The sequence below is a fragment of the Ciona robusta genome, chromosome 6, assembly GCF_009617815.1.
Source record: "Ciona robusta chromosome 6, ASM961781v2".
Lineage (NCBI taxonomy): Eukaryota > Metazoa > Chordata > Ascidiacea > Phlebobranchia > Cionidae > Ciona > Ciona robusta.
Genome location: NC_143240.1, coordinates 2,525,972 through 2,535,342, shown reverse-complemented (window position 1 = coordinate 2,535,342; position 9,371 = coordinate 2,525,972). Strand labels below are relative to the sequence as shown.

At 33.4% G+C, this 9,371-nt stretch overlaps 1 protein-coding gene across 2 annotated transcripts; it reads left to right on the top strand.

Moving 5' to 3' along the window:
- The first annotated feature begins 1,064 nt into the window (after positions 1-1,064).
- LOC149734889 (LON peptidase N-terminal domain and RING finger protein 3-like) lies at positions 1,065-8,821 on the top strand. 2 transcript variants are annotated; one of them, XM_089879503.1, is made up of 15 exons: positions 1,065-1,388; positions 1,653-1,785; positions 2,145-2,325; positions 2,682-2,827; positions 3,289-3,407; positions 3,654-3,776; positions 3,978-4,089; positions 4,360-4,557; positions 5,253-5,369; positions 5,656-5,815; positions 6,098-6,274; positions 6,680-6,832; positions 7,295-7,502; positions 7,751-7,855; positions 8,208-8,821. In XM_089879503.1, exons 1-15 carry the CDS (start codon positions 1,206-1,208, stop codon positions 8,397-8,399), a joined length of 2,307 nt encoding a protein of 768 aa, XP_089735629.1. In that variant the 5' UTR covers positions 1,065-1,205; the 3' UTR covers positions 8,400-8,821. The 2 variants fall into 2 exon arrangements, with proteins under 2 accessions (XP_089735629.1, XP_089735630.1); XM_089879504.1 differs by having other exon boundaries at positions 1,090-1,388; positions 4,390-4,557.
- Positions 8,822-9,371: the final 550 nt, after the last annotated feature.

Genomic DNA, 9,371 nt, shown 5'->3' with positions numbered 1-9,371 from the left:
TAGAGTCCGTACCTACAGCTTTTTTAAAGGGGTTGGGGGTGTAAAGAAATAGTGTGTAACATACCGCAGGTTACCTATAGCCTACGCCTTTAGTTTACATTGAAGTAAGTACCACGTTGTAAATACTAAATAGGAAAACCTGTCGTCGACGTGTCAGCCCATTTATGTTTATTAATTAAATTATTTACTTCGGAAAAAAGGGCTATAAAAATTATCGACTAAGTTTAAATTGTAGTAAAATGTACAGTATTCGCATTTGTGCTTTAACCCAAAAGTAATGTAATTCACGAAAAACTAGTTTCAGACGCTTTTTTTCCGGTTTAAAACTAGTTTATTGTGCTAGATATTACATAACTCATAGAATAATTCGTAAATCCGTTTGGCTATAAAAGCAAACCAGCTTTAAAGTTACCGTAACATGTTACATAACGTCCGAAGTTGGGTTACGTAACATGTTATATAACGCTCTGAGAGAAAACGGAAAAAAGCGCAGACGAGCGGTGATACAGGCGAGAGATCTACACTGTACAGCTATACTAGTTTTGTCTAAGCTTAGACCGGCCTGCATTTGCTAGTTACAGAAAACTGTAAAAATTCGGTATTATTAACAGATTTCAACAAAATTGTTTTTTTGCTTTTAAAACATAATATTCATAAGTTCTAGGTTAAAATATATGTTTGTAAAATCGCTTTTAAACGTAAACTGTATGTTTTTCTTTGTGTAAGAGCCTTTATCGTTTGGCAGTTATATAAGGTAAACCCCAGACGGTAAACAAGCTCAATTTAGTGACAGCACTGACAGGTGCTATGAATTAGTTGTATAACACAACAGAAATATGGCACTGCTAAAGTGTTCACTCAGCTACCAACTCTTTAAATTTATGCAGATCACTGAGACAGTCAGCTGCTAACTCTATTGACAAGTAATTTAATTTAGTTGAAAGTACTAATGTCTGATTTAACTTGAAATTGCACAATCCAGTCAGTTTTACCATTAGGTAACTCTGTATTTGTTTTACATTTTGTCTTGGATAAAGACTTCAGTTTATTTGAAAGTAAAAATGGCTGATTTAACTTAAAATAGCTCAACCAAGTCATTTTTTACCTTAGGGAAACTCTATATTAGTTTTTGCCACAAAACTATCCAATTCATTTCTATCAATAGTTATAAGTTATATTGTTATCTAGTGGACAAGTTCATAAGAATGTCGTCTGAATTGACCTGTCACTCAAATAACGTTGAATCAACGACAGTTAAAAATTTTGGAACTAATTCTTTGGTGAAATCATTTCCTGGTTCCAGCTCACAAGAAAACCTTTATCGTTCTGGTGCTAATGCGTCAGCTTATTCCGAATTTGGAGTGACATTACATCATATTGCTGTGACAGTAAGTTCTAAAGTGGAAACTATTTTATTACAATAATTGATATTTTCTATTGGTGTTATTTAGATATATAAGCTATAAAAACTGTAATTATCTCTTGGTTTACTGTCGTTTTGCTACTAATTTACTTCTTTATTTTAAAATTATTTGATCTTGTTACTTTGTTCGAATAAAAAAATAGACTAAAAAAGATAGCCTATTATAGGCACATATATGTTATGTGACTTTTTTTGTGTTTATTTTATGTACTTTTTTAATATTTTGCAGCTTTCCGCACAATCAGATTGTCTAAGTCCCGTTACTGTTGATATTCTCATTGATATTATTATGGACAAACTTCAATCTATTTTATCTGAAAACAGAGACACAGTATTCAATTCCACAACTCTTAATGTAGAAGGTACTTTATTACTAGATTTTATATGTATTGGTTGCCATATGCGTCTTATGTTCTTTTCAACCGTTTGTATACTTGAAATCAGGGATTAAAAAAACATTTTAAAAGTTGATTTTGTGCCTGTAATTTTTTGGAGAAAAAAGTTATCTATATATAATATATATATTCTGTATGGTTAAGGGCCTTGTCGAGAACCTGGGCTTTAGACTAAAATTAGTAATATGTGATATAGGCTATATAATATATATTTATTTATTCAGAATTTTGGCTATAAATTTTAATACATAAATATGTATATATATAATATACAATAGGTGTTGCAATATATATTATAATTTTCTGATTTTGCTAATTTTTTTTAGACTTCGAATCCCCAATGGATGATTTTGCTTGCCCTCACTGCCGCGAACTTTTGTACAAACCTATTACATTTCTATGTGGCCACTCATTTTGCCAGCTCTGTGTACAGTGTCAAGAAAACCCAATGACTTTTTGTGAAGTTTGCAATGTTCTGATAACAGATGAAGAAAGATTAGGATACAGGTATTGATGGAAATTGCTTGTATTAAATTTAAAATTTCTGCAAAATAAAAGTATTTTGATAAATTTTGTTGGTAATAAATTTTTGAATAGGCCAATAGTACATAATACCTATGTTACATTTAAATGTCTTAAAATACAGCAATTTATATTTATTAGTGTGATCTTTTTAAAAATAAACTATAGATAAATGCTAGAAGATCCATTTTACAAAACAAATAAATGTATTGTATATGTATAACTAAATAGCCACATTTGACATTTAACATAACATTTAACATTTTGATCTTTTTTTGTCTCTTCGAATATGATAGCAAAGATTGCATCACTAAGCATTTAAAAAAACTTCTTTTTAACAGCAATAATGTTGTTCTGATGGCTGTTTTTGAGTCATGGCACAAAAACGAATGGCAAGGCAGAGCTTTAACAACAGAAGGAATTGCCCTGTTGTGTAAACAGGAATACAAAAAAGCCATTGAAAAATTTAATAAAGCTTTAGAACTTGGTAAGTTTATATGGAATAAAATTTTTAGCCCTGTTTTGGTGCTGTGGCATAGCGGTTAGCATTCCTCCACACTAGAAGTTATTAGGTCTTTGATAGATCTGTTCTTTCAAGAAGGGAAATTTTAAGAAGTGATAAAATCCAATTATTCGTTTTACTGCCACTAAATTTTGTTTTGTCTGCCACCGCAAGAAACTGGTTTTAAGACCAGTTTTAACTGTTTTTTTTCTGCCTCACCAACTGCTGCATTCATTTTGGGTGCAACACGTTTTCAACTGACATTCTTTTCCACACTTTTTAATCATAGCATGTTTTAACAACTGTGGTTTTGATGTTGATTCCCTTCTCTGAGTTCTTTAAATACCATGATATTCGTTTTTAAAAATATAAACAAAATTAGATTATGTTTTTAACACAGCAAAAATGAAGTGCAGTTTTGATTACAATAAAGTTTTAATCCGCAGTCCCACAAAGCCATTCTGCTTTCCTACACCGCGCAAAAGCAAATTTCTCGCTTGGTAATTATGAAGCTGCTTTACGAGATGCTACGCGCGCTTCTGTTGTAGCTCACAAATCTCCCGAGGTAAAAACTCTTTACAAATCTACATTTCATTAATTTTTAATATGCAAGAAACCCATCTTATAAATTGACAGTAAGCATGAGGTGTATGAATAAACCATGTGTGTCTGGTGTATAAGAAGACACCCATGTTATAACTCAACAGTAAGCACGAAGTGTATAAATACAAAATGTATATCTGGTGTTCATAAACGCCATACTCGACAGTGAGCATGAGGTTCACCACATAACCTACAATACATTACACAGGCTTATTATGTAAAAGGAGAAATCCTCTACCAGCTTGACTACGTGGAAGAAGCATTGTTTTACTTTCTTATTTGTGTGCTTCTCGACTCCAGCCGAAAAGACGCGAAAAAACGAACGCACGAGGTATATGTAGTTCATAACTCTTTTTTTTAAATAGTAGTTTGCCAACTTAAAAAAATACAAGATGGAATTTTTAACGACTGTCGATTTGCTGCTAATTTCCCTTCTTTTCGCTGTTCTGATTATTGTAATCTTCGTTTTTGTATTTAAAGAGGTAAATAAAACTTATATTATGTTATAAGTTTAATTCATATTTGTTTTCAGATTATTACCACTCTTGTCTCACCGCATTTCTCCGCCACAAATGCAACACATTCTACCAACAAGCGTTCAAATCCAAGCCAAAACGAGTTTCCAAGCAAAAGGAATTGCTTAGGTAGGTTATATAGCAATAACCATAAAACTATTTTGTTACTTCTGCTACCAGGCAGAATGTAAATAATCTTTCAACGGCTCATCTGGTATAAAAAAACGTTGTATGTTTTGCGACGTTTCGTCTGTCATCCGGCAAGAATCTTGCACGATTATTAAATATAGGATATTGTGCTAACGGTATCCATTTTATGTGTATTATATCATCTTATCGTATAGTTATCCGCCATATTGAATTTGTATAACTTACGAACCGGTCGAAACTTTTTTTCAGAAAACTCACGCAATCTTCCATATTTCCCAGTTTATGATGAAACTGCTTCGTCATCTTCCGCTACAGTTGATTACGTCACGAATAATGACATCACACCTACCGTCCACGTCACACCTATGACGTTTACCAACCGCAGTGTATACCCTCCTTCTGTCCATGCTTGGTCGATGAAAAATTTGGATGTAAAACCTAGTTTAAGTAAGAATTTTAATTTATTTTTTTTATCCAATATATTCTGTTTGTTAAAACATCATTTTATGTTTTCTACGGTATCATTTTTTTAGTGAGATTAAATTTTCTAATATATTAAAGTACGACGTAATTTTATAATTTTACATTTAATTTAGTTTTAACTTTGTTTTGTTTGTTAAACAGAATATTAATTATTTATTGGTGCTCCTTTCGCGCATTTATATTCGATCTTAAACAGTGTTTTTTTAGCTATTTAAAATTATTATATTCAAAACCGTAATTCAAAATTGCTGTATCTGTTATATTTAATCTTTAAAACAGGTCAAAGTATCGCTAAATTAAATAACAAACTTTGTAAAATTACTCTGTTACGCAACACATTGCATAACACTTGAATTTTTGCCCCGAGCGTTTTACGCACACTGAAAATAATATGTTTCGTCGTGGTCTTATATTTGAATGACACGTTTATTGAAAACTTACAATAACATAACTCAGCAAAAAATTACGAATACATTCATAACATTAAATTTATTTAATAGCAAAGAAAATGGAATAAGCAGCAAAACGACAGTCGTTAAAAATTGCATCTTAAATTTTTTCAAGTTACCAAACTATTATTATTAAAAAAAACGTCTGAAAAGTAACATTTTTAGAAGTTTATTGTGTCATAAATATGACTAACCATGTATTTTTTACAGCCAAAAGTGATACACCCGAAAAATATGAAGCAGCTTTGGAAATTATTTTGAAAACGATCGACGATTCTTCAGCGAACGATCTAAGGACGTTACGTACCCAACGCGTCAGCAAAGACCGTAAGTTTTTCTTTTTTTCTAACTTTTTGTTACGTAAGTGTTACTTATGTAACTTCTGTGACGTCACAATACCAGCGCGCGAGTCACCGTTTACGGAACTACCGCCACGGGCAAGAAAAATCTTTTTTCGTTCAACTTTTTTTTCTGTACTTGTGACGCTTTCAGAGTTTTTTCGTATAATTTTTTTATAATATTTTATTTCGAAACATCAGTTTTCTTGTTGTATTACTTTTTTTTAATATTTTTTACCCTTTTTTCCTATTTTTTATTCCTTCTCTTCTTTCAGTTGTCGAAGCTATGGCTCTAAAACCTGCGCCCAAAGCGAGGTTACAAAACAACGAAGAATTAGACGATAGCGACTTGGAATGTAGCTTGTGTATGCGACTTCTATGTGACCCTGTATGTACACCCTGCGGACATATGTTCTGCCAAGGATGCATCGAAAGGTAATATCTTACATAACAATATCTTTTAATAGCTCAACCTTTTTTATAGGCAAGGGTTTACATACAAACACTAAATAGGAAAAATAGGAAAAAGAAAAAATAGGAAAAGGTTCAATTTGAATAAAAGAACATATATTTATTTTATTATACAATTGGTTGGACTTGATTTTTGTCTGTTACGTTTTACGTCTAAATTGGCACATTACCCCAAATGTTACTAAAAATACTAGTAATTTTTCATTTTATTTTGAATACATTGGTTTCAAAGTTTTCATTTTTTAGATGTCTTGACCATAAATCTCAATGTCCATTGTGTAAGAAGACAGCTAAACACAACAAGTCGCTAGAGGCGCTACACTCCCCCTGTTGTTACGTCACAAAAGCTATTATACGTCAATATCTTCCTGAAGAATACGCAGAACGCGAATTACAACACAAACAAGAAATCGATGAATTAACGTAAGTTTTTTATCTTCTAATATACAACCAAAATATTCAAAACCAGGTTCAAGGCTTGTCGCTGCTGCTATTGTTGTCGTACGCGTCCTTGGGCAAGACATTTAACGACAATTTCTCCAGCTCAGTAGTATCTTACGGATTGTATAAATTGTCAGCCATTTATTAAAATAAAAACGATCACCAATAAATTTATACATATACGTGGTAACTTGTAAGCGGGCACGAGGTGTATAAAACAGACAGAACACCTGTGTTATAACGACCGTCGTTGCCCCGCCATGCGAGAATCAATTATAAATAAGTTCCATTATTTCTTTAATTCACCCCAAGTTTAATATACCTACTTTTATATGTACCACCTTTTGAATCATTTGCAAAAAGCTAAACACTTTTTTCACAACACAGAAAAACCCAACCAATTTTCGTATCTACGATTGCATATCCTTCGGTACCCTGTCCGTTACATATCTTCGAACCACGTTATATGCTGATGTTACGTCGCTGTTTAGACTACAATGACCGGGAATTCGGCATGTGCATGAGGTCTCCAGACAAACCGTAAGTTTATTTATTATGTTATATTCTATTTGGGTGAGGTCCTTGTTAAAGGACCTTGAATTTAGGCAATGTATCATAAAAAGAACATCGTGTACCAGCCATGCGAGGATTAATAAGTTACATTCATAATATTTTACGAGGTAATGAATAAATTAATGTAACTTAGCGTGGCCGGAAAACGACCGTCGTTGTAACACGGGTGTTAATACACCTTGAGCCAGCTTACGAGTTACCAAGTATGTTACCTTGTGGGTGATTTGTATGAAACAGGTGTATGAAACTGAACACCCGTGTTATAACGGCTGTCATTGCTGCCCCGCCACGCAAGGATAAACAAACAAGTTACATTCATTTTCTGCATAAAAGTCCTATCACCAACCAATAACCACTTTCAAGCATTATTGAATTTAATACAATCACTATTTAGCTCATTCTATATTTAACTTAATATACTTTACCCAGGCATCATGACAACGGCACAACTTTACGGGTAAAAAACGTCAAATTTTTCCCTGATGGTCGTTCAGTCGTGGACAGCGTTGGCAACCGACGTTTCGTGACAAAACACAGCCAAAAACGGGACGGCTACCACGTCGCAACTCTTAAATTTATTGAAGATACAAAAATCCGGGACGAAGATATAGAAAAACTGACACGAATCGTTGATAAGGTAAATATATGTATATCTATTTTTAGGTATTTAGTCGGTAGGACCTCAACTGCAAAACAGAATTGCCATTAAAATGTCTACAATCAAACGCCTGTCCTATTCTATTCGATTTTTATCCAAAAAAAAACACAAAATGTATCCTTATAGTTCCCTAAAAAAAATTAAATATATAAAATCACCATTAAAAAGTAAGAAACAATGACATTAAAAGTTAGATTATTTGATTTTAAACGATATTTTCCACCTAGGTATACGACGAGGCAAGAGAATGGTTTTCTTCAGTAACTCCTCCTCTTAAACAGAAAATAACGCTTCATTTTGGCGACCTACCCACTAAACAATATGGGTTTAACGTAAGTATAATACATTTTTAGCAAATAGAGGTAATTTAAGTTATCAAAATATTTTAATTGTCCGGCGCTGTGGTTAAGTGGTTAGCACGCCTGCCCCTACTATAGTTTTCCATATATACATTACAAAAAAGGGAAAAAATATACCCCTATAATCCCCAAAAAGTTACATGAGCGGCATCTCGTAAGCGGGCACGAGTTGTGTGAAACAGAACACTCGTATTAAAACTGTCGTTGCCCCGCAACGCGAAAATGAATAAACTACAAACTACAAACTACATTCATTCTTTTTTCTATTTTTCGCAAAAACAACTTAAAAGCTAAACAACCATTTAACAAGGAATTCCCTTTACAGACCGAGAACGGGCCCGATTGGCTATGGTGGGTTCTTGCTGTATTACCAGTAGAAGACACATACAAAGCTTCTATTGTGGGTAAAAACAATCTCCAAGAACGGCTACTCACTATACACAAAATATTCGTATGCTTACAAGTTAAAAGCAAGAAAAACAGCCAGGGTTCGGCGTCTACTTCGTCGTCTAGCTAGCTTCGAGGGGATTCGAACCTGTTCCCACCCACTTCAAGCCACTGTCACTGTGCACAGCTTACCGCTGCTTACTCGGCACTGCTTAGTAATTAATACATTTAAATAACATTTCATTGTTTTGAAATTTGAAGTAAAATAATAATGTATTGATTCTCGCTTCGTAGTACGGTATACGCCCGATGCTAATTATTGCTTCGTGAAAAATTGGACCAAAAAAGGCGCTTTGGGATAAAACACGCACAGTACACCAACTGTTCTTATAAAACCCAAACAGTGTACCGTTTTTTTATACAGAAGTTTTACAATTTTTTTTTTTTTAATTATTGTACCGCTTTTACAAAAAGCACCAATTTGGAGTTTGATCAGCAATATATACTATTATTGATGTGGCGAAATAAAACCTGTTGTTCACGCTTAAAAAATGAGTTATTTTCTGCATCTTCTGTCCAGAAATTTAGTGTCTATTCTATACAGGTAAGGTCATGGTCCACGGACCTAGTATTAAGGCCAGATTTGGTGCGATAGCCATTAAACAAAGTGACTTTTGGATCCTTGAACCTGATATTGAAAATTTCAAAAACACTTCCAGCACTCTCAAACCAGTAGCCGTTTAAGAAGAGCAAAGTTTGTTTCTTTGTTTTAAATCAATCTTCGTTTTTCCCCGGGGAGAAATGTAAAAACGCAGATCGTTGCAAAATCATTAAGTGTAGTTTATCTGGTGTAAGGAGTTTTAAGCTAGATCTTACTTTTATAATAGCACGCTTTTATAGAATCAGTTATGTATTTCAGTCTTACCAGTAAGCGTGTTACAACGACTGTTGTAATACCGTTATTTACAGTATTTTGCAATGCTGTATATTACTCCGATCTTCGTAACGGTAACAGAAGAGACCAAATGAAGCCATCCGTTCATTCATGTAAATAAAGGTTTCAATCAGTTGGATTGTTAAAATGGCAGCTTGTGTGCTAAGG